The 25,346-nt window shown below is 40.0% G+C and overlaps 1 protein-coding gene across 2 annotated transcripts; it reads right to left on the reverse strand.

Moving 5' to 3' along the window:
* Positions 1-26: 26 nt before the first annotated feature.
* Positions 27-10,465, reverse strand: paxbp1 (PAX3 and PAX7 binding protein 1). 2 transcript variants are annotated; one of them, XM_071461410.1, is made up of 18 exons: positions 10,017-10,465; positions 9,663-9,785; positions 8,797-9,009; positions 7,098-7,319; positions 6,911-7,011; positions 6,228-6,451; positions 5,660-5,849; positions 4,441-4,564; positions 3,678-3,780; positions 3,330-3,445; positions 3,018-3,217; positions 2,764-2,911; positions 2,524-2,645; positions 2,327-2,403; positions 2,150-2,216; positions 1,765-1,911; positions 994-1,148; positions 27-824 (listed from the first exon to the last, which is right to left on the reverse strand). In XM_071461410.1, exons 1-18 carry the CDS (start codon positions 10,327-10,329, stop codon positions 704-706), a joined length of 2,766 nt encoding a protein of 921 aa, XP_071317511.1. In that variant the 5' UTR covers positions 10,330-10,465; the 3' UTR covers positions 27-703. The 2 variants fall into 2 exon arrangements, with proteins under 2 accessions (XP_071317511.1, XP_071317512.1); XM_071461411.1 differs by having other exon boundaries at positions 10,009-10,118.
* Positions 10,466-25,346: the final 14,881 nt, after the last annotated feature.

The following is a 25,346-nucleotide window of genomic DNA, read 5'->3' on the forward strand; positions in this document are numbered from 1 at the left end:
GATGAATCAAACCTTTACATCAATCGTTCAAATGAATTATTTTATTCACAGGCAAACATAATACTAAAACAAAAGTCTTACAAATCTGATTACAGAGCTCTCCGCTCTGATGTGGTCATCAGGGCAGTCTGTGGGTGGCGCAGGAGTACTGTAGGATGAAGTGGGGATCAAAGAATGACAATCAAGTCAACTATCACTCTTTGTTTGTGTTCAATTTCTACCTTTTAGCCACCTACCAATTTTTTTTTTTTTTTTTTGGCACATACGGAAAAGAGTATGTAAGAGAAATAAAGGTGGTGAAGCAGTTTTTACAGATAGCCAGGCTGAATATAGTGTCAGTGGAGAACAGTAATTCATCTCACAAACAACTGCTTATTCCTAATAAATTATGCATTAAAAATATTGCCAGCATGTAGCATAAGTGAGTAGTTGTTTTGAGCTGACAATACAAGGCCTCATTTCAGCATGAGTCATGGGTTGATAGGTGTAAGAGCACACCTTCCTATACATTATTCACAATATTTACAAATTTTTTTTTTTTTTTTTTTTTTTTTTTCACCTCCTGTTTTTAAAGTCAAAGTAACAACTGTTTAGCTTAATTCCAAATTCATTTAGGTGCACTTTTTCCTCAGTGATCCCACGGCTTCAAATGTGCTGAATAAAACAGAAGATAAATGAAAGGCTGCTGCTGCAGTCACGTCTTCTATGACTTTGCTTCCAGAAGCGGTTTGATGTCTTTAATGCCATGCTCCGCTGCCAAAGTGATGATGTGGTCCAGGGCATTCATGTGACCCAACATCTTCACAACCTCTTTGACTTGCTCCCTGTTGGCAGGTATGGGTTATATTAGAGGCAAAGCATCACAACACATTTTTCATCCCACTCAATACACCTTCAATAGTATGACAGCATATGGAGGTATAAATGAATTCATGTCCCCAATCTGACAAACTCTCTGAAGCTATATGTACAGAACCTAGTAGAGCCTCTTACTTGGCACTGCGGCGTTCCACATCTGACCCGCCAACACTGCTGCGGTGCAATGAGTTTGCCAGGTGGGTGAGGTAGCGACAGAATGGCTCCAACTGAGGCAACGTCTGCTGGCCCTTCAGCCCCGAGAACCACTGCACTGGCAAACACTCCACCACCTGAAATGAACATGAAGAGATTAATGCTAACTCTGGGTCACCCTGGTTAGTGAGCAACAAATTGCCAAAGCTGCACAGCTCAGCAGGTGTGTTCGTCAAGTTGAGGCTCCCAGCTGTTAAATAAATAAATAAATAAATAAACAAAGCACAGGGAAGTGGAGAGAAGCAGATCACATCACACTGGCCTGGGCTGAGAGGATATATATATAATACAAGCACCTCGCATCAAACAGTTGCGAGAGGAGAGAGAGGAGCCAGTTTCCATTACTCAGGTGGCCGAAAAAAAAAAAATTCTATTTTTAGACATGGCAGGCACATCATCCACTATTAAGTACAGTAAGATGCCTCTGGAATCATTTTTAAAAAACCTACAAAAAGATGTGGAATTGCAGTGTGGGTCTCTAAGAAGTGAAGTTTTATTTCAAATCAGAATTTTTTTTAATCTCAGACTAAACTGCTGAGCCTCTTGGGAAAAGAGTCCACATACAATTGCACCATTCACTACACTAATGATGAATGAAAATAAGTAAGACAAAATGATTAATCTATACAAGCACTTCTGTGTGTGTTTACACCTTAAACAAGAAATGGCAAGAAAATGGCATGCTTCTCCTACCTTCTGGCACTTCTGCACATTGTCCTCCCCTGTGTCTGTGCTCTGAAGCGCAGAGAGGATGTATCTATTCATAGTGCTGTCCAAAGCCAGGTCCCTCAGACAGGAACTGGATAAGATGCCGTCCCACTGCAGGATGTTGCCCAGCAGCTATACAAAGAAGGAGCAAGAGCAACACAGCAACATGCAATGTTAATTTCCAATTGATTTTATTAACTGCCACAACTGCAAATGTTGCAATCAGTGGTTGCAAGGCAAACTGTATCAAGTACATGCACACAAGCACGCAGGCATAGTTCATGACGCCCAGGTCAACAGAGGATTTTCTTGGTCTCCTCCTCTAATTATTCAGATCAGATTCAGAAGAGAATTGTGAGTGTGTACATACCTTCACACAAGACCAAAACTGCCTCTGGTAGAATAAGTAAGGGCCGCTGTTCTTGTTCTCCAACACACTGAATAGAAGCAAAAACACTTTTAATGAATTATCAAGTGTCATCATAGAGTTTGAAGAAAAAAACAAAAAAACTGGACAACCTCCATTGTTAACAATTGTGTAACATACCTTTTTGGGTAGAGTGGCAGGAAGACATCTTCATCCAGAGTCCGCCTGGTTCTAAAGACAATAGTTTTCAAAAGCTCCTGAGAGAGAAAACAAGGAAATCCAGATGACAATAATTCTCACGCAAGAGCACAACCAGTCTGATATTTTACAGATGAAGTACGTTATGTGTGTGGAGGTAGTAAGAGACTGGACAGTACCTGTGTGTACCGGTTGTCTCCGTGCAGCACGGTGGGGTAACCTTTCATTAGTCTGTGAATGAAGCCCACCAGCCTGGCTGTTTGACTGCTTGACAGAGGGTCCCACACTTGCTCTGCCAACACTGACACACACACCAACCAATTCATTAATACACACGACTTATTTTAACACTGGCCTGCATTGTTTTGCCATGGTAATCCTTCTGAGTATGCTGTGTGCTGCTGTGCAGGTTTGTCTACCTGTCAGTTTGGAAAGGATGACCTTCTCCACGATAGCAGGCAGCAAACTGATATCCCCATCTCCCCTTTGCAACGTGCTGTGCTCCTCAAAGCCGTAAAACAACAGAGACTCAAACCAGAGCATGTACTCAAAGTTTGCGCACTGTTCCTGCACAGGGAGAAAAAAAAAGACAGACATAAAACAGATTTCAGGATTTCCTCCTCCCATTTCAAAAAGGAAAATGTTACATTAAAGCTACACATGCGTGCCGTACCTCGAGAGGGTTCCATGTAATAAGCTGTAGGCGGACTAAAGGGTTGAAGAGTTTGGGCAGACAGAGGCCAATGTAAGCGTCTCTGTAGCAGTCGGCATATTCTCTCCTCCACACTTCAAAATGGGATTTGATAAAGTCAAGAGAATGAAAGTCCTCCACCACGTCCTCAAAAACTTTCTTACATTCCCTGATGATACGATCTGGATGGGGTGAAAGGCAGGAGCTTTAGAATATTTCATGTTTATTATGTCAAATTACATCAAATATAGAAACTGTATATACTGTAATTTTTGCAGCAATTTAATGATGAACCTCTCTCCATGTTGAAGCTGGTGATGTCAGTAGATGTTTCCTCATCGTCAGATGATAAGCCTTCTTTATGCTCAGCCCTCTTTCCATTCTGCTCTCGAGCTTGTCGCCGCCGAGTTCTGCAGAAACCCACAATCACAAAGGCAGACATTTAAAACCAAGGTCAAATCATTGTATTTGTAATTAACTGATTTACAGAATGAGCTAGAATCAGGGCTGTATTTTTGGGAGTAAAACTAAAGAAAGCGAAGCTCAGATGTGAGTTTTCGGCATTTTGCAGTCTGTCATGTCAAAAAAATTCAGCTGACAAATCCTGGAAACATGTCTTTTGAGCACAAATGAGCTTCATACCGTCGTGCTTCTCTTTCTGCTATCCTCCTCTGACGACTGTGCTCTTGGTATGCTGCACGGTCTCGACCAAATGAGTCTAAATTAGGAGCCATGACAGCTTTATCTGCAAGAGACAGGAGCCATTTTAGAACCAGTAATGAAAAGTAAAGACAACCCATAACCTATTTCTTTTTCTGGGCAGTGAACATCTCTGAGCTCTCAATATAAAGAGTGTTCACACTTTGAATAATTCAAAAGGTTTAAAACTAAATTGGATGAGATAGGTAAGTGTTAGGCAAAAGGACTGTTTTAAGCTTGTGAAACAAGTTCAAATATTTATCTAAAACCCCGTATCTACTGTATTAGGTATCACCAGTAATAAGCCATCATATTTGTTACAAATAATTTTAGTATCATTCATTGTCAAGTCACCTACCTGTCTGCAACCTCCTACATGTTACAGTGAAAGTGACAGATGACAAGTCACTACTGTTTTTGTCATCTTTATTTAGTGGCTGCCTGCTGAGTTATACCCAGCTGACTGTGAGCATCAGCCACTAAAGAGCAGCCAAAACAGCTCCTCCAATAAAACATCTCCCATGTACATACATGCTCACGCACTCAAAATCACACCTCAATCAGCCATAATCACACTAACAAGGGAAACAAAACAGAGGTAGTGGGGAAAAAAGAACGTGAACACACACGCTCACATACACACTCACATACAGAGAACTAACGAGGCCGTTCAAATAAATCATAAAAACCTTCAAGATGGACTGACTTGAAAGGCTTGCAAACTCCGACGATTCATCTTTAATATCATCCTGTCTTCTCTGGACAAGTCGTGAGGCCCGTTGCCTTAGTAACTGGTGCATGGCAGCCTCCAGCTCCAGGACAGCAGGCACCTGAAAGATATGATGCCTTCTGTGACCTCTGACCCAAACAAAAGTGGGGCTCCGAGTCACAGGGATGTCTCGCTGGAGCATGATGGACAATAAAATACTGGAACCAAAATATCACTCGTGTCAGGTGAAACCTGGTAACTCTGAATTGTCTGTTTCCATGAAATAAAGCTTGAACACTATGGATTTATGAACAGCCAAACCAAGTTAAAGGTTTAGGTAAAAAGCCTTGTGAAGTTACTGCATTAAAATCACAAAACAGCTTTTAAACAGAAGGTTTTTACCCAACACGGTCAATTTACAGTTCCAGTCATGATGTTCACGCTGTAATAATGGACTTCATACTAAGTCATACTAATAATGGTTGGTTAGTGTCCCGTTTCCATCACAATGTTCTGTGCACTCAGTCACCTAATAGGGTTAAAACAGACATTAGTGTGGTTGAGGAAACACATATTGCCAGGTGGAAGGTCAGTTCTCTCTTCTTTCCATGGAGCTGCTGCAGGATCAAGACCAAGTTATTCTGTTTAGACATGTGTTTACTATGCTATGGTACAAAAACTGTTTGTGTCAGAGACATAATTTCATTATGTATCAACAAACTGCTGCAAACAGCTACACCACTATATTGGGTTCTTTTAAAGCACCAACTCATCTTACAATAACTTCATTTACTTATTGTAGAAGAGTATAAAATACTTCTGTTTAGGAAACTGACAGGGTTAAATAATGAAACGAAATTCATTATGACAGTATTTTCCATTTACAAAAGCATCTTGCTGAAAAAATAGATCTTTTATATTTGATTAGATATTTTTGACTAACATTAGAGCAGTTGGGAAGCAACTGGGAAATACATGGAGGGTGCTTCAAGTGACTAATTTCCAGTCACATTGGCTTGTCAGCACTGTTAACAAGTGATAATAATAGTTCCTAAAAATTAACAATACAAATAGGCTTTTTTTGATTCTCAATTAGTGCTTAGAAATACTGCTTTTTATTAGGTTTTTATCTCTTTAGAATCCACAGTAAGTGGCCAGAGATCACAGACACAAAACAGAAAACAGCTAATCAGACAGCAGATAAATTCTCCCTTACCTTTTCACTGAAACACTCAAGCAAGTCTCCAACATACCCTCGCATCTCTTGCAAGAATTTATATTGATCTGCATTGTCATTGGATGAGCCCTCCAGCTGCTGTATGGTGCTCTCAGAAGCAGCTAGGTCATCTTCAATCTGTTTGTAGCGCTTGGCGTTTGCGTTGTGGCCTGCATACATTTGGCTGAGTCTACAGACACATGACATACAGGGAAAGACAGTAAGAAAGGATGACTTAGATGAGGCTGAGGAAAAACACAGCTAGCCTTATTTTAATTGCTGACATTTAGTATGCTGAAAATAATTGTTTTAGAGTGCCCCCGTTCAAAAGAACACATCATGGCAACTGATTAACAGGAGACAAGGAGCTAAAGTAACACACTCCGAGCTGAACAGGAGTTGTAATTAGGGGGCTAATGTAACCCCCATCCAGACCCCCTAATTCCCTCTCTGGCAATTAGATCTGTTGACAGCTTTGCTGGGTCTTCGGGACCGCAGCACACAGAGATGGCAGCAGCTGAGCTGAAGACTGATATTAGATGTTTCTGCAGTCTTCCACTGAACCTACCTATCCTGCAGGCGTTTCTTTACCAGATCAATGGATACAGGGCTTAGATCACTAATAGGGGCCCCGTAGTGAACAGAGCCATTGTCTGCTCGGCCAGTTGGCTTGCCAGTCTGTGGGGCCACAGTACTGTAGGTGAAAGGCATGCTGTAGGAAGAGCCATAGGGCTGGGTCTCATAGCTGTTCTGGTAGTAGACTGTGTTGTCCTCTGGCTGGTTGCTCTGGACCTGGTCATTGGAAACAGCGAACACATAATGCTTTTACTACAACAACTCACAGACCTGCTGCTGTCTACTACCAATTCATTGAGGCTGTGACTAATGGTTACTTGCATTTCAATTAAGTCTATCATCATTTTTTTTAAATAATCATCTAGTCTATAAAATGCCCATCACAACCTCCCAAGGCTGAAAGTGACATCTTCAAATTGCTTGACAAATGAACAGTTTATTATTGTTTTTAATAATGCTTTTTTAAATAAATTGTTTGAGTGACTAATTGTTTCAGAACTACAACTCATAATAATGATATTAATCTGTCAGACTTAAATCCCAGAAGTAATATAACACTAGCACCACAGGATGAAATAATAAGAACATTTGAGAAAAAGATACATAATGTTGTCCGAAGTCTTACAAAAGAGCAAAATATTTTACAGCTGTTAAAAGAGTTTTTTTACAGCTTACCTGGGGTATGCTGATTCCTTTCCTAATCTGCTCCTGCTCCCAGCGGCTCACCTCCTCATCCTGACCTGCATCCAGGGCCTCGTCATCACTACCCTCAATACCTGCATGTGTGAAGCATGTCTTAGAGACAACTGATGTGCAACAGTACTTATCAATGGATAGTCAGCATGCCATAGTTGTACGGTACCTATCTCCTCAGCTATCTTTTGTCTCTGGCTTTTGTTCCTGACTCCACTGAAGCGGATCCTCTTCTCTTCCTCGTCTTCGTCATCGCTGGCATCTTGGTCTTCTCGTACGAGACGCTTCTTGGGAGTCTCTGTCTCCACCAGTGGAGTCTCACCCCCGAGTTCTCTTGCCAGTTGTCGTCGCTTCCTGGCAGCATGGATGAATGCCGCATCGGGGATCTCCCCTAGAAAAAGAGAGAAACAGGTCTTCATCTAAGTACTAGGGGTGCACGAGTCAGAAAGTCTTGCAATTCAATTTCAATTCTTGGGCTCAGAATTCAATTAAAAATCAATTCTTCTCAATTCAAAAGAGGATGGTAATAGGTCAGATACTACATGACGGGATGGTCAGAGGTGTAGTGCTAGCTAAACATCCAGCTAAATAGTGTTAGACGATACCATGGATGTAGAAGGTTGTAATTAGTGTGGTGTTACACAGCGTAGGTGAATAAACACAAGTAGTCTGTGTTTTGAATGATGTGATTCAATGATAAGAGGAAAAGATACAGTGCAGGCAGAGGTCAAGTGAAGCTAATAGGCTAGGCTATGAAAACGTAGCTAAGCTAGCTTTCATTTCCAGCAGCACTGTGGAAGAAGCACAAACTGTCCAAGTGTAACAGCCTGACTTTGTCATGTTTCCTTGTAAATGCAGCACAAATACAGAAAATGTCAGAAGAGTGAGTGAAAGCATGTTTTCTGCCTTTTCATCTACTCATTAATGATTTAATTCACTGTGCAGCTCAGAGGCCACCAGCAGCTACCAGCAACTTTTAAGGTAGAATGTTTGTGGGTTAATGCATGATTGACGTTCCATCAAGACATCTTAAATGTCAATCGGACAACTTTGACCATTTCATTTGTTTTTATTATGTCTCTTGCATGACATACACTTAAGTGATGACTGGATCTTCAAGCGCCTAAAAAAATGTACGTATAGCCTGCTTATAACATGGGTCTTAGCAAGGTCCTTCCTCCCCTTGTGGTTATAAAATCTGTAATGTGCCCAAATGCTTGTCTTCAATGAAGATGGAGCAGGTTGAATTACTTTTTCCTTTTAGTTTTCCATTGCTCGAGGGTGACCGATACCCGAATGGTTAGGGAGCGTACCACATGAGCGCAAATGCTCTTAGTAGGCGAGTTGCCAGTTCGACTCCCGACCGGCCCGACTCTTTCTTGCATGTCATTCCCCTCTCTCTGCCCCTTTCCTGTCAGTCTCCACTCGCTAGCCCGAAGGTTACTCCATTGCTCACAGTGCACTTCCTGCTTGCTCATGCCAAGGAGGACTATCTGGTTGGAAGCTGACATGAGGCCATCCATGGGACTGGCGAGCTAAACTCATGTCAGGAAAAAATTTAAACCAACGCTGTTACAAGACTTGAAAACATGAATTGAGTGTTTAGAATTTATGTAACGAGTCTGAATCGTAGAAAGAGAATTGCGATTTTATTGGGAATTTTTTTTTTTTGCACACCTCTACTAAGTAGAGTTATAAAAATGATGAAAACCAAACTCACAGATTTGTCCTGCTATACAACACAGGAAAAGTACCAAGTTATCAACAAGATTGTTGGAGTTGGAGAGTTGGATCATTCTTTACAACGGTGCTCATGCGTAATGACAGCCAAACTGGACAACAGTTAAATTCTAGTGTGTGTACGATACCTGGTCGTAGGCTGCCGAGGGAGGAAAGCGTGTTAAAATTTGCTCCGGCGTTGTTGCTCTTGGACACCTGACTATGTGCCTGGCCACCTTGGTTCCTCGCCTCTTCCTCCTGCTCATCAGCACTGTCCACCTCCATTTCCTCCTCCCCCTGCTCACTACCTGCTCTGCTCGTGACTTCTTCTTTGATGGCAACAGGAGGCTGAAGTGGTGCATCTAGGAAAACAAGAATATAGACACAGGTGAGTCTAGAGGTTAACAGATCAGTATTAGCACATGCTTGAATTTCAGTGTGGGATTGCAGGTATTGAGCATAATTTCACTGATTCCGGAAAATATAGCACTTACAAATCGGGAAACACTAACACACATTTACAGATATGTCTAATAATGTTCAGCTAATGTTTGCACTGGTGCAGAATGCAGAACCAGTGCCCAGGAGTGCTGCATCAGACGGACAGACTTCTTGAACAACAAATGCTGGCTAAAACATAAATCTACATTGTGTGAAGTGGGTAACTCAGGGGAAAATAACCTCAAAACAAACCAAGAAAAAAAAAAAAAGAAAAAAAAAAAAACCAGAACCCAAAAGGACTAGTGCAAAGAGCACTGAGTGGCCTTTCTTATACAAGAGCCCAGAATAGAACGGTGTGAGGCAGATTCGGCAAAGAAAACAGGATTGAGACTAAATTCATTAAAGATGGCAATGTAAAGTGATTATGAAAGTATAATTCATAACATCCAACAATGGCATTAACTTTAATATCAATGTAGTCAAAGTAAGCTAGACAGGTCAAGGTATTTTCACAAGTAATATGACAGCAGGGAGATGACAGGTGATGTATCACGAACGGTGTGCTCATTCCCACCTGATTTTATTTCCTGTTTGACACATCCAGACCTCTCCAAATCCTCCTTGTATTCTTTCTTCAGCTGTTTCACAATCTTCTTACTGTGATTGGATTTCTTCACTCTGAACACCTCGGATCCCTCTGTTTACAAACATGAAGTGAGAGAGAGTCAAGTTGACCACGCACATCACCCTCCACGTCAAGCTGGCGGTTATATGAATGATAATCGGTCAGGAAACGATTAATGCTTTATGTAATTTGTTTCAGCCGAAACAAACACGGCAACATTAATACTTATACCTGACAGGACAACACGTTTTCTCCAGCTAAGCTTAGTTAGCTAGCTGACCTAGCATCGGTTTACCATGTTACCTTCTTCGTCGTTGAAACTCAGCAAACTGGCTTTCGTGGGTCCTGGCACGGCAGCTGTCTCTTTGCTTTTCTTTTCTCTCCTGACAGCTCTTACGCTGTTTAGGTTAGCCGCCTGAAACCCGTTGCTGTGGTAGTTATCCGTGCCGCTGGGTGCACCGGCAATGCTGCTACTGGAGGTCTCCATGAACGGGATCTCCTCCACCACAGGCCCGAACGATGTCGGCGCCGGCGGGGGCAGCTGACTCTCCTCCTGCTCGTCCTCGTCGGACTCATTCCTGCGTCGAAAGTTAGCTCGTTTCGCCTTTTTAAACATTATGTTTCTCCGTTCAACGCATCGGTCTACGGCCAATCGTTGGACACCTTAAAACTGTAGTTGGAGCCAAAATAAATGATCCTCAAGCTGCCGGTCAGCCATTTTCTGTCTGGTGTTGTGTTTCTTCTTCGTCTTCATAATTTGAAGCTGTGTATATGCGTCACCGGCACATTACTGCCCCCAAGTGGTATGAACTAGTATAGATGGGCGTACTGGTCGTGCACACAGCAATTAGTTACCTCACATGTACAAATAAATGAACAAATAAATAAAAAATAGGAAAACACAAGCTTAAAGAGACACAAAATTGTCAACTATATGTACGAGTCTTGTGACGTTATTGGTTGTGTATACTGAATAAGAGGCCTGGTTGGAAAATCTGCTGGTTTGTCAGATATTCCTGTTCATTGGGTGTTTTCCAAAGCCTGTAGTACAAATATGACGCACATGTTTTCTGTATGCTTATGTTTATTATTTGGTTTCTTCATTCAATTATAAATTTGTACACAAATTAACTGCATTACTTTCTGAAGGCAAAATAAAGTACTTCATATTCACAAGAGCATTGCCCATTGCAAATAATCTTATTTCTTAATAAAACATTAAATATATCTTAATGATGTCAGCTGGCGCTTTATTTGAGATTACATTATTGAAATGATTTGTGTTCTGTCTTCTTGTTTGTTTGCCTGATTATTCTCACCCACTTGAAATAGCTTTTCTGCATTTGAGTCTGAGATATTGCCAGAGGTGGACAAATTGCACAGCTCCATTATTGAGTCAAAGTCAAAGTTGTAGATGCTCCTGGTCAAATATTAGTCCAATACAAGTGAAACTTGTTCAATCAAATTTATACTTGGACACTGGAGTATGTGCATTTGAAAATATTTAAGTGTTCAAAAGTAGCCTGCATTTTTTTATGTCAACACATTGTTGTGTTGTTCCACGTTAATAGAACCTTTTGACTCTGAAATAACGTACTGAATGATTGACTGACTGTAGAACCTGTAGAATAAAAAGCTTGTAGAATATGATACAAAGATGATAGAAATGGACATAAAAACACAATTGTATAAACAAAAAGACAGCTATTGTTTATTTCATATTTCTTTTTTTAGGCAGAGATGAAATTTGATTGTGATAAACACAGCAAACATTTAAAATGAGAGAAATCTTTCTTTATTTCTTACATTTTTTTTTTTCAATTCAAACATGGACTTAAAATAAAGCCGTGGTGCTCTGGAAAAGAATCTTCAGCCTCATCTCATAAAGTTAGGCAACTGCAAAGTTCAAACTGAGCTGTTCAATCCCAGCTGAAATTGGGCGAGGGTAGGGTACACCCTGGAAAGGACACTAGTCTACTTGAAACTACACTTAAGTACACCACTCAAGTAAATGTACTTTGTTACTGTCTACCCCTGGCTATTGCGATCATTGTGACAACTTGTAACACTGCCATAATTATATTTCTCTGAACCTTCATAACCTTTGTACACAAGTTTCCCCATTTAATATCAGATTGCCAGGATATCTCCAGGGCTGTGCAAAATGAGCGCTCAAAGTGAACCTATCAACTGAATGACTCTTGACAAAACATCCATAAAACAGTCTTGCGCGTGATGTTAAGTAGAACTGGACCCTCTTTTGTTCAAAAGCAAAGTCAAAGTCAAAATATCTGATGTGAAGACCTCTTGCACAACTCGTAGGGGCCAAACTCAAGTCATGACGTACGTATTGGAGTTAGTGGCTTAATGTTCAGTATTTGTGTTACACACAGGCAGAAAGATATACAAATTAAAATACAGATACATAATCAGATACCTTCCCACACCTCTTTTTTCACAAAGACCCTTCCCTCAAAAATGATCTCCTTTCATATCATCTCACTTTCATTCACCTCTCATTATCTCTGGGCTATTTCTTCCACTTACCTACTTACCTGATGACAGCTTTTTGAAAAATAGACCTGACAAGATGAAAGATCCAGATGCATACCTCTGAAATTGCACCTGATAGCTACGGTAGGTATATTTGCATGCTAAGCACATGATGGAAAATGGAGGAGTTAAGAGGAGCATCTGTCTCTCCTAATAGGAACAGATAATATGTATTCTGGACTTCCACCACACTCTCTTCCTTTAATAAATGGCAGACATGTGAGCTGCAGTTAGTGAGGGTCATTACAGAGCTATTACTTGACAGAGTGTAGTCTATGCTGTGGTAGTGATAATAACTGCTGAAATTAAAGTGTCACCACCGATGAAGCTGGAGTGATATGTTGTGATTAATTAGCGTCAAGATGACCCTTTGCCATTAAAACGATAATTGGAGATAAATATCTTCCCATTAATGGCAGGGTTTCAGTTTTAAAGTCCCAGAGCCATTTTTCCCCATAACAATACACATTCATTGTTAAGCAGTAGAGTTTGCACTGCAGAAAACTTCTTCTTATTCTACTGTGATATAGTGAGAAGTTTCCTGGAACCTGTCAACTGCTAATGATGAAACTTTTATGGCAATGAATATTTACTGATCAAGTATCATAAATTATGTGAATACGATTTTTTTTGTTTTATTCTTAACGTTTTTTTTTTGTTTCAGAAACCTGTGCATGTTCTCATGAATGTGCAGCTCATTTGGAAATGTAGCTGTCAGTCTTTGTAAGCATTGTAAACATTCACATGAATGACATATGGTATAAAGAGAGTCTGTCTTATTATTTAATGTACATTGGCATATAAACTGGGACAATTTTCCCTTTTTTTTTTTTGTTTTTACCTCCACAGAGGAGGTTATGTTTTCACCCAACTCTGTTTGTTTGTTTGTCAGCAGGATTACACAAAAAGTCCTTCACTGATTTGCACTGAACTTGGTGGAGGGATGGGGCATGAGCCAGGGAAGAACCCATTAGATTTTGGGGCAGACAGATTTTTTTTTTCTCTCAAGCTGATACTGGCCTTGATGCAGGTCTTTGCTCTCTGAGTGCCCCTCTAGTTGAATATGAGGTCCATGTGTTGCTTACTCAGTCTTGATATATGAGAGCATTTATTTTTAAATTTGAAGACTTTTACTTCAGTACAATGTGCAGTGAGACAGTTGGATGTTTATACTGCAAACTCACCAACCTATCAGTGACAGAGGTATCTGTTGTTCCAGTGGCCACCTTGTCCTAACTGACATTCAGAATCCATTAGTACTTGTGCTTTGTTGACCTGACAGTGTTTAAAGTGCTGGGGTGGTCAGCAATGGCTAGGTGGCCTCATCAGCTGAAACCAGGTTGTAGAGTGAGGAGTGTTCTGGTCTTGGCACCACAGGTGATTTCTCAAGAGTTAAAATGAGACTCAGACATGGATCGATCTTTTATGGTCTTTTATACTTGAAAGTCATCTAAAAACCACTTGAGGGCACTGTAGCCCCTCGTAAGTGAAAAGCTGGGTCTTATTTGTGGCCAAGGTGCGCTCATAGTTCACTCGTGTATAAATGCTAATGAAATACAATGACATTTCCTGATCCTGTGAATGTATCTGAAACAAGCCAGCATGAATATAGATGACATCAATACTGCTACTCAAAGGTTCATAAGGCTCATCAAATCACTCCTCTCATCGCTAAGAGGAAGCTGTTGCTGTGTGATCATTTCAGGTGATTATTTGTAAAAAGAAAAGCAATCTGATTTGTGTGCGAGATATCATTATTTGTTTGGTGGTTGTTTATGTGCAGGGGCTCTCGGTAAAAGGGAGCAGAGTGTGTCATTATGGTGCAACAGGAGTGATGCCACTTTAAATTGCTCCTGCAGGATACAGTAACTGTAAAAGCAAAAGCTATAGAAGCCAAGGTTTCATTTGCACTGATGGAACAAACATCAGGGTTGAATAACCCAGCTTATTAAATACACAGTGTGTGTGTCAAGAGGTAATGAAGATGGAATGAGAATAAAAAAAGAGGCGCAGTTAATGGAAGGACAAGAGGATCTACACTGTCCACCTCTTACAAACGACTTCCATGCAAGACTATGTGTATTAATTTAGGCAAGATTAAGATGTCAAAATGAATCAGTTTTTAAAACAAACCTTTCATCCCTCAAAGCACATCTATATATGAATCATAAAACCATGTGCTTTTCCTTTCATGAATGCAATCATGTTTTATAATACCGGGAGTCTGTTTTATCTAAAGATGGCTGTCTAATTTCGGAGCTCTTCATAGGTCCCAGTGCTCTCAGGTAATAGCATCCTTTGAAGACAGAAGATTAATGTTGTGATACAAGCACACATGTACAAAGCTGCAAAACATTACTACTGTGGATAACTAATTATACTTATCTCTAACAGGGGATCAGGATTCACTGAGGTGATTTCTGTGTATGCTGCGTATGCTTTGTGCTAGCAGAGAACATTATTTCTCCTCCGGCAGAGGAGGAATAACAAGCGCGTGTGCCAGGATATAGTGGCCATTCTTACCATCAATTGCTAAGATGAAATCGAGTAACTAACTGCCTGTTACCAGGGACACCAGCTATTTTAACACAAATGCGCCCAAAATCTCAGTCAAACAAGAAGACACATTCGAGACACATGCGTGGACTTTCTGATTCCATTTATTTATAGAGAGACAGAAAAAAAGGTGTTTTGATCAGTGAATAGTACCATCCATTCTCTGCTGCTGGATAATGTGTTTTGTGTGCAAGATGATTTTCAGTAAGAATATCTGCATGTTTCTCCTCTGTCTTCTTTGGCTTCCTGTGTCACATAGCAGAGCTTGTGGCAACAATCTGAGCTGATCATAGTGCAGTTATGCGTTTATCTCAGGCGTTATCCTGCGCATCTGAATACTGCAGTGACCTCCAACTACCTCCTTCATGCATTAGAAATAAATTTGACATTACCCGTTTCACGCCTCTTTTCAACCCCCTCCACCACTCGCTTCAGCTGCCTCCCCCGTTTCCAGTTTACACGCTTCCCATCTTCTAAGCAAAGCAGTTGTTTTTTGTGCCGAGTTTTAGGAGTGCAGATCGAAAAGTGGCAAAGTTGTTTTCTTAAAAAAAAAAAGAAAAAAAGAAAAAAAAAGTATGAGGGAGAAAGTTGTCTCAAAGTACTGTGTCAGCAACATCACCTTTCCTCCCCTCCAAACCTCCTCCTCCTCTCTCATCTATCACTCAAGGTAACATCAAAGCCTAATCACTGAGAGACTTCGCTATAGTTACACATCCTGTCCAGGTAAAGAAACTCTATCAGGACTTTGGCTCACATGTACGTTTACACACACACACACACACACACACACACACAGAGTTGTGTCTCCATGACTTTAGGGGACATTACATTGACTTACATTCATTTCCTGGAGACTTACTCTAACCTTAACCATAACTACTACTTGCCTAGTCTTTACTTTAACCTTAACCTTTGCCTAGCCATACCCGAACCTTAAAACATGTTATTTATGTTATGGGGATTGGCTTTTTGTCCCCATAAGAAAGACAAATCTCCATAATGTGACGGTGTAACAGATTTAGGTCCCCACAACATGAGTAATACCTGAACCACACACACACACACACACCCTCCAGCTTTGCATATATGTATCTCAAAGACTGTCCCTCTTCCGAAGCGTCAGTGTGTTTTATACTGACGATTTAAGAAAACTAGCACACCCTGATCTATAACCCCTGATCGTGGAGAAACAGAAACGTAATTTCAGAGACTTTGCAGTGAGAACTTCCCCGCAGCACCTGTGAGCAAAGCAGATGGAGGCTAAAGCCAAGGAAGAGGATGAAGGAGATGATGTGCCTGATTAAAGAGAACACAGAGAGAAAATGATGATGTTTAAAACCACTTTGAAGCCTCAAACTGGTAAATAATTGATGTGCTCAAGAAGACTCAAGGAATGGTTGCAGCTCCTACACCTGCGGCTCAGTGCTTAAATATTCATTTCCTGCCATAGTCGCACACACTTGAGCGTGCGTATAGCTTTTAAGAGTGAGCGCATGTGTGTTAAAGACGCACATTGAATTACAGAAATGTGTGTACTTAGAGATGCTCCTCACAAACTACTGTCTTCAAGTGCAAGTGGAAGAGAAGAGATGGGAAGATAAGAGAATTCAGAAATTATTTTCTCCTTAATGACCAACTCAAACACCCTCAAAACTCCCTCATCAGCGGACAACACAGCCGAGAAGAAGCAAGAGCCCTCCCCGCTTTTCATCCGCTCCTTTACCATTCTTTCATCCCTGCAATGCTCATAATGGTCCTGAGATTAGTGCTGGATGTGTTAACTAAACTTCTCATTTGGCAGAGAGGGAGGCTGAGTTTGAGAGAATTACTGCAGGAAAAAAAAAAAAAAAAAAAAAAACGAAAAGAGAGAATATTCAATGCGGATGTTTAGAAGATGAAAGGGGGAGCTAATTCCAAGAGGAATTTCAACAACGTTTTAGTTTAAACTAAACTAATAAATATGTCACAGTACACAATTGCAAACATTCAGAAACAGACGCACTTTGAGCAGCACATGTTCCCACTCGACCCTGGCCAAACAGTGCAATTTTAATAACTACAGACAATATATTTAAAATCAATTTCGTTCATTGTCCTGTGCTTGACAATCTACAGTATGTGAAATAGCACAAATCATTCTGACACAGAAAATCGGACTCATTTCTATGCAGTTTAGAGTCACTAGTTTAGCTCACACAATGTTTGCAAGTACACACACTCTTTCGCTATACTTCTCCTCTCCATTGTTCATTAGCCCGCTGATTAATCATTGTATCTCACTGCTCATTAGACCATGTCTTTTAAAACTGCTTGACCTTGTATTGACTTTTTTTTCCCCCCTCTCATCTCCTCATTTCACATTTCTCACTCCGATTTGCCTCTCCTGTCCATAGCTTCATTTCCTAGGCAGTGTATGTTTCAGACAGTCCTTCAGGGGCTTTTCTCTTCGGTCAGCCTGAGTACAGATATTTCAGCACCTTGATTTCAGAGTAATTACACAAGGATAAATGATGACTCTCCCTGAATGCATTTCTCCCCTCTTTCTGTCAACCCATCAGGAACAGGACCTGGGGCACAGCAATCACTCACTGCTACACTGCAGGAGAGAGTTTGAATCTCCCAAAAGTTTACACATAAAGACAAAAAGACTTTTTCCCCTTGATTTTAGAGTAATTACATAAGAATAACTCTCCCTGAGTACATTCCCTCTTCTTTCCGTCAGACTGACAGGAACAGAACCTGGGGCACCGCAATCACTCGCTGGTGCTCTGCAGGAGAGAGTTACAATCTTTCAAAAGTTTATATGTTACAGTTTTTTTTTTCTTGGCATTTAACTTTTTGAATCTTTATTTATACAGCGGCTTTGGTTGAGGATGTATGCTATTTTTCAGCCCCATACTGTGTCACATCCATATAGCTGTATAGATTTCGACCAGGGAGTTGCCAAGGGCAACTGCATTCTGCTGTTTGCCACTGAGCAGCACCACTGGAAAAACAAGGGGATTGCTCATAGGAACTCCAGCAATAGGGACATTTCATTTAAACCTGGCTCAGATTTTGTCACCTGCTCCTCAGTTTCAGTCATTTTCTAAGGTTCTTCATAAAAAGAGGTTAAACTTTCTTAAACAGGTCTGGTATGTGTGTGTACAACCAGGGAATATTAACTGAAGTGTTTTCATTCCAGTCCTTTGACTTGAGATTGCCTTTTTGTGATTCCTGTCACCTTTACAGAGTGCCTTTGTTCTCCAAGGCCAAGGGCTATGTGAAGTATATCAGTGAAGAGCATCAAAATCCAACCTGATCTTATGTTTGATACCCAGCAGGTTAACAACAACAACTTGAGATTCTGGGCAGGTGTAGGGCATCTCAGAGTGGTGTATTTGGTCCATGTTTGGAAAAAATACTGTCCTATGAGAAGTTTCAATGAATTAAAAAAAAAAAAAGAAAGAAGAAAAAGAAGAAGAAAACAAATAACAGGCTTTGACTTTGTAACATCTTCTTTAAGGGACAACACATCCAAGCTCACTGGGGTAGAAGCCCACTGCTGCCCAAGCAGAAGGCCTCACACCAGGGCCTTGATTTAATCACTGCCCAGCAAGGGGAGAGGCCAAGCAGGCAACAAAGCTGCCCTCCAGCCTTCCATCCTCCTGCCACCAATGCTCCCTGTAGGTTGACCCAGGAGAGGCCATCCCTCACCCTCCACCCTCCACCCGGGTTGTTTGAAGATGAGAGGAACTGAGTGTGAGGGGAGGGACGGCCAAGAGGAGGAGAGGCAGATGAAACCCTGGTTGTTCTCTTTGAACTGCTAATCACGGTGTTTAAAGCTGACCTCGCTTCCTGTCTCCCTTTCTGTGTTTGGCTCATTAAAATATGTACCTCAATAAAGGGTCCAGATGGGAGTTCACCATGAACTACAATTCTTGGTTCAGTTCCAGTCAAACATGTAGCCCACAGCTAATTTTCTCCCTCAAAGATAAATTAATAAACAAACAGGTGAGAACAGCACACGAGTTGAAAAGGAGATATCTAATAATCCACACCTACGCTACTTTACCATTTCATCAATACTCTGTAAATAAGGACGGGATCCTACATCTGCAGTTGTTGCTCCCTGGTTGACAATGAAATCAGGGGTTTTAAATGGCCCTGAAGACACCTGGCAATAAAATCTGTCTTGGATGATGTCAAGTGACTGCAAATGCAATTGTATTGTGGGTGCACTGGGACTAGACTACCCAGTCAATATTCAAGGTGGTCAAGGACATTTGTGGCCAGCAAAAATGAATCCCTACCTTCACTTCAAAGAAAGCCTGCTGAATGTTCTCATTACCATTTTTAACTTGGTGTCAGAAAAAATGTGTCTGTCTTTTCTGCTTAGCAATTTGTTGAGTTAAAATTACATTTAAGTAAAATCTAAAAAGCTGCGTTCTGAATGGTTGAATTTTTTCAAAGCTTGCTTCTGATTGGTCGATTTAAAGACACGTTCTGATTGGTCGAATTTTTTCAAAACTGGCTTCTGATTGGTCGATTTAAAGCTGGCTTCTGATTGGTCGAATTTTTTCAAAGCTGGCTTCTGATTGGTCGATTTAAAGCTGGCTTTTGATTGGTCAAATTTTTTCAAAGCTGGCTTCTGATTGGTCGATTTAAAGACGCGTTCTGATTGGTCAAATTTTTTCAAAGCTGGCTTCTGATTGGTCGATTTAAAGCTGGCTTCTGATTGGTCGAATTTTTTCAAAGCTGGCTTCTGATTGGTCGATTTATAGCTGGCTTCTGATCCGTCGATTTAAAGCTGGCTTCTGATTGGTCGATTTTTTTCAAATCTGCATTCTGATTGGTCGATTTAAAGACGCGTTCTGATTGGTCGAATTTTTTCTAGGCTGCGTTCTGATTGGTTGATTTAAAGCTGGCTTCTGATTGGTCAAATTTTTTCAAAGCTGGCTTCTGATTGGTTGATTTAAAGACGCGTTCTGATTGGTCGAATTTTTTCAAAGCTGGCTTCTGATTGGTCGATTTAAAGATGCGTTCTGATTGGTTGATTTTTTTTCAAAGCTGGTTTATGATTGGTCGATTTAAAGCTGGCTTCTGATTTTGCTCATTAGACCATGTCTCACACATTGGGCTACATTTAAATGTTTGTCCACACTAATTTTTAGGTAGTTTTTGCAAAGATTTGCATTACACGGAGACATACCAAAACAACAGAAGAGCAGTAAAGTCTCTTCCTTCTTCCTGTTGGCTCAGCTGTCTCAGCTGGTTGAACCTACAGATAAACTGTACAGCAGGTTTTTCTGTTTTTACTCCTGCACTGACAATCACTGTTTTATGATTGCAAAGTTAAGTTAATGAGAAAGACCTGTGTTCTGTGATTGGCTGTGATCTCTGTGATCACAGAAAAAGTTAGTGACAACACATTCTTTTCTTGTCATTTCCAAAAGGTTTCCTCGACGATACTAAAAGTGTGAGTCCATATTCAACCAGTCTGGAAAGTGTTTTTGAAAGCCAAAACCGGGTGAAAAAGATGTGTTTTCAGATTTAGCTGGCTTTGTGTGGAAGTGGTCTGAGGTGCATTCTAATGTGAGGTGTGAACTGCAGTGCATGTCTATCGGATCTTGATCCAGTTCAGATACATTTGCACAGAGGGTACTATCTCTGAAAAAAATCCACAGAGGACTGCACGGACAGGGAAGGTGGAGCATGGAAGGTGGACATGATGAGACGGAGGAGAGTAGGGTAGCAGGGGAACAATCAATCATCACTCCTGTTGGTTTATATTGACTCTGCAGTCCCACTGGGCCACCACGGTCAATGTGCTTTCAGGCATTTTGTGTGGGTCGATGAAGGAGCGTGCCTGGCTTAACACGTACCTTTTATAGGGATACGTACGTGTGTATTTGTGTAATATATTAAATATTTTTATACATTGAGTATTGACAGGTTTTTATAAATGTATATCATGTGCGAAGTGTTGGTATTAATGTCGGGTAAATGAATATACATATTTTAGAAATTACAACACATACATGTAAAGTATCAACATAACCACACCACAGTGACGCCACAAGGCATTAGACTTTGCAATGTGCTGAGGATTGAGCTCTTTTAAAATTAGTTGACCTTGCTTGCTTGGCCCATCGACTGTTCTTGGCATTCATTGTATTATATAAATGGGTGATGAAAAACCGTCTACACCACACCTTACAAATATCTGTGTAACCTGTTAGCCTACACTGATGTTAATCTACACAGCAATGGCTCAGTTCGTTTGAACTACAATAACTGCGATGATTCAAAATGTGGATTTATTGTGTCTTGAACAGTTAATTGGATGTCAGCACATTTAATAGACAGGACCTTTATATTTTTGACAATGGTGGCAAACACTTTGGTGGACAACAATGGACATTGTTTTATTTTTTGTTATATATAAAGCCTTGAGACTTTTGTTGAAATATTTTCAAGTAGTGGTGGGGAATATGAATAAAATCTCTTATCAAGGTATGTGTAAGTTAACATTGTGATTTTGATATGTATTGTGGCATGCCAGATTTTCTGGAAATTCAGTCAAGAAACCACTGTTATTGTCTGTTGTTTGGCAGTCTAGTGAATGAAATATCTGCAAAATCAATATAATCAATTACATTGCCTATGCATAAAGCAAACTTACACTGAATATGTATAGTTAGTATATTTATTTTGAAATCAATGCCATTTTTTAGTTGCCAACATTTGATTTTTTACTCACATTGCAGAATGGATGATGGGCAATTACTAGAGAAAGTATGCCTGAGTAAGTCATGGGCTAAGTCATTGCTTTATGTTCTTATATCCAGAGAGAACAAATTTGTAGTAAATGGTATGAATGTTTAATGTAAACAGATGCTGTAAAGTCACGACTGACCTTGTCTGTCTGATTCTCATAACAATTTTATAAAACAAATTAACTCCTTATAATTGAGACTGCAACATTTGCTGTCTCTACTGTGATTTGCAATACACTTTATTATGTTGCTTTGAGTGTTTCAGCATGCAATGTAAAATTTCTATCAGATGTCCAATCTGCAGTGAAGTAGAGACGCTTGAGTGCTTGTCCAACAGAAAATGGCATAGGGTAAACAGGGTAAACAGGAACTCACAAAGGGAGAGAAATGAACAGATACTCTAGATTGAAACCACAGAAAGAAGAAAGCTTGCGTATAGGAGAGCAATGTACAAAGAGATAGTCTTTGGACACAGTTCTTTTGATTAGATGAAGACAAAGTGGGGCTGAAGCTGAGTGACTTTGTTGACCATCTTTCTGCCTGGGAGAATAATTTCTTGTATTTGCTGATTAAAGACATAACCTTGTCAGCAGCTTATTCTTAGCTATTTTTATTTTCATACTTCTATATCCTTGTGTAAATGATATGACAACTGTCGATACATAGGTTTAATTAATGACTCATTGTGTCGCAGTGGTGTGTAATAGCAGGATATGTCTACAGTGGCTTACTTTCATGCAAGAGTATGTGTGTGTGTGCATGTATGCATGTGTGGAAATCTGCAGTATTTGTTAGAAATAGATTGTAAGGCTACAATTTTTTTAACCCAACTGGTCATCAATCATCTAAATGATGTGATGCCATGAGCATGTACTGACAGGTTCTGAGTGATGGATGTTTGACAAGTGATGATTACCTCAGCTGAGGGGTGTTTCTGGTCCCGAGGGTAAACTTCTCTGGGGCTTTTACCTTGTGGGTTCAGATTGCTAGATGACTGGAGATGGACTGAGAGCAAAATAAATTTACACTAAATAAATCAAAATCAGCTGTCAAAAAAAATAAAGTGTTTCTGTGACCCTTGACGAGATATATTTGGAAACAACACCTGTGGCTTTTATTAGATCACATTATTAACCATGAACTCTTATTAAGCACATAATGGTTATTGTCTGCATAAAGGCATAATCTTCAAGGTCCCAATTCTGAAAAACCAAATGCATCATGAAAGGATACTGGCAATAGCAATGCATGGATTGTTACTAACCTTTGGTTCTTCATTTTAACTTAAACAACTCTTAATATTATTATGAATGTAAAACTTGTAAGACTTGAACCCAAGTGGTTATCAAAAGTAGAACTTAGAAAATATATGATTTACCAACAGAAAAAGTGCCAAAAAAAAAAAAAGGAAATCACGTCCTTACTTTCTCAGAAATTCTGGATCAAGCCAACCCGGACTCGGACTAAGTTTGATGAGGAGCGAGGAGTTTGCTGTTCACCAACATCAGCGACTAGAAGACATTATCAAAGCATAGTTATTTGTTTATGTTGTTTGTTAGCTTGTAACTGGCAGTGGCTGGCACAGTGTTAGTGGCTGTGCTCTCTGTACTGACTGGTGAAAGAGCAGAGCGTGTCAAGATGGTTAGTGTTAGAGGAAACATCACAGAGCTTCAGCTACGTGTTATAGCCTGAGTCAGTCCCAGACTCAGCTGACGAGTCTGTTGTGCACAAAAGTCAGTGACTAGCAGGCACATCAGAATGGTAGTAGTCAGCATCTTTTATTTGTTTCTGTTGTTTGTTAGCTTGCAACTGGCAGTGGCTGACAGTATTAGTGGTTATTAGTGGTTAAAAATCCATTTTAAAATGAAAACGTAATATTGTGGGGCTATGAGTAGATTTCTGAAAAATGTTCATTAAAAATGTCAAGAGCATCAGTTCTTATAGTTAACTTATTTTCTCACATACTGCTTTAATTTACTGTAAACACTGTTTGTCCTTTAAGAGCTCAGTCAATCTGTTTTTAAGTGACATAATATCTTCAGTTGACAGAAGAGCCAGCAGTGCAGTAAATGTCACTAGGAAGTGGCACACTTGAGACAGGCAGAGTAAAGGTTTGGTTTCACAGGAGTGACTTCATACTCTGTTACGTGTGCTTTTTTCACCACCCAATTTGCTGAGCATCTCTGACACTGTGGCCCTTCCTTTATGAAGAGTCTGAGCTGCATACGAGGGGGCAGTGTTTCTTTGAGCTGGGAGACCCACTCAATAAAGTCAAGGTAATAAAACGAATTTGAGAGAGAGGCTGAAAACAAGGAGGGAGTTGGATTGAGTTGCGTTGAGCAGCAGTGGGTGGACTGACCAAAAAGTAAATAGGCTTTCTACCTGACAGGTTATTGATTGGCTCAAACTTCCCAAAAGGACTCTGGGAGACTTTTGAAGGGAGAAACAAATACTACTTGCTCAAGGAACCTCTTTTAGTTGCTTGAGCAAGTAGTAGCAGTATCATGCTCTTCCCACGGATGCAACAACTTGACATTTGAAATCTTCATGGTATTTGAGATAGTTAGAACAGGGTATATCAATGGAATGAGTGCAAATTAAGAACTGGCATTGTATGACAAAACAGTTCTCCACTAACACATCTTTTAACAAAATCAAAAGATTTTGCCACTTCCTATGTGCCACACCAATGCATGCCACCAGAAACAATCACAGAACTGATGTCCTTTGTAAATGGCAAAGTGCAGCTTTGTGAACGATAGCACAAATTGTCTTTTTATGTTACTATTAATATTATAATTATCTATTATTTATATTTTTTGACACTTTTAGACCCTTGCTCTAAATTGAAATAAATGCATGTAAATTGCAATTCTCTTCAAAATATGATAAGTCTAAGTATAATTTTGAAGCCATGTGTTATGTGAAAGGAATCACCTTTTGGGATGCTGCCTTTGAAAAGACACACTATTTCACAAGAAGAATAGTGAGGTTTCTAAACTTTCTAAACCACAAGCTGTGGTTTGTCTTGGCAGAGATTACTTAATATAGTCAAAGCCATGTGTGGGAAAAAAGCCACATGAAAAGATGGGAACCTTCATTAGAACGTTACTGTACACTGGTATATTTTTTAGTCGGAAAGGTTAAAATATAACATTGTTATAAAGCCTAGACATGGTTGGGTTCTGCTTATGTTTAAGCGTTCAGTGCTGACATGCACTGAAATTCTATTACTACCTTTCCTGCAGTCCCCACTCAGTTCTTACAAATCCATTTTCCTTGTGGCATCTTTCAATTAATCTACCTGCAATATGATGTGTGTCTGTGTGTGTGTGTGTCTGTGTGTGTGTGTGTGTGTGTGTGTCTGTCTCAGGATGTGTGTTTTTATATGTTTTGAGATTAGAAATAGGGAGATATCAAATTGTGAAACTGAAAACATTTTCAATTTCTAGTTTTTGAATAAGAAAATGTGAATATGTGATGCCTGTTAGAAGCTTTTTAATGAAATGATGCCCTGCTGAAACCTCTGCCCTCCTTTGTCCTCAGATTCCATCCTCAAACTGCAAATCTACCAACTTCTATTATTGTTACGTTTTGAAGCGCTAACACCAAAATAACAGACAAGCAAGAAAGATTCAGTAATGGTTTTTCAAAGATGTGAATTTAAATTCATTTGTGCCTTTAGTTTGTAATATACACAACTGGTTAAAAGAGAGAATGCCTCAATTTTTCCAGCTCTTATTTAAAATTTCTCTCCAGACATGTT

The sequence above is a fragment of the Trachinotus anak genome, unplaced genomic scaffold (assembly GCF_046630095.1).
Source record: "Trachinotus anak isolate AG129_WGS33_773 ecotype Australia unplaced genomic scaffold, CSIRO_AGI_Tana_v1 ptg000024l, whole genome shotgun sequence".
Taxonomy (NCBI): domain Eukaryota; kingdom Metazoa; phylum Chordata; class Actinopteri; order Carangiformes; family Carangidae; genus Trachinotus; species Trachinotus anak.

Excerpts from the sequence above, each read along its gene's own strand:
- paxbp1 (XM_071461410.1), bottom strand. The coding sequence starts at position 10,329 with ATGTTTAAAAAGGCGAAACGAGCTAACTTTCGACGCAGGAATGAGTCC. Across the intron at positions 2,912-3,017 it reads TTACATGGAACCCTCTCGAG|GAACAGTGCGCAAACTTTGA; the intron begins GTACGGCACGCA and ends CTCCCTGTGCAG. Across the intron at positions 2,404-2,523 it reads GAGACAACCGGTACACACAG|GAGCTTTTGAAAACTATTGT; the intron begins GTACTGTCCAGT and ends TTTCTCTCTCAG.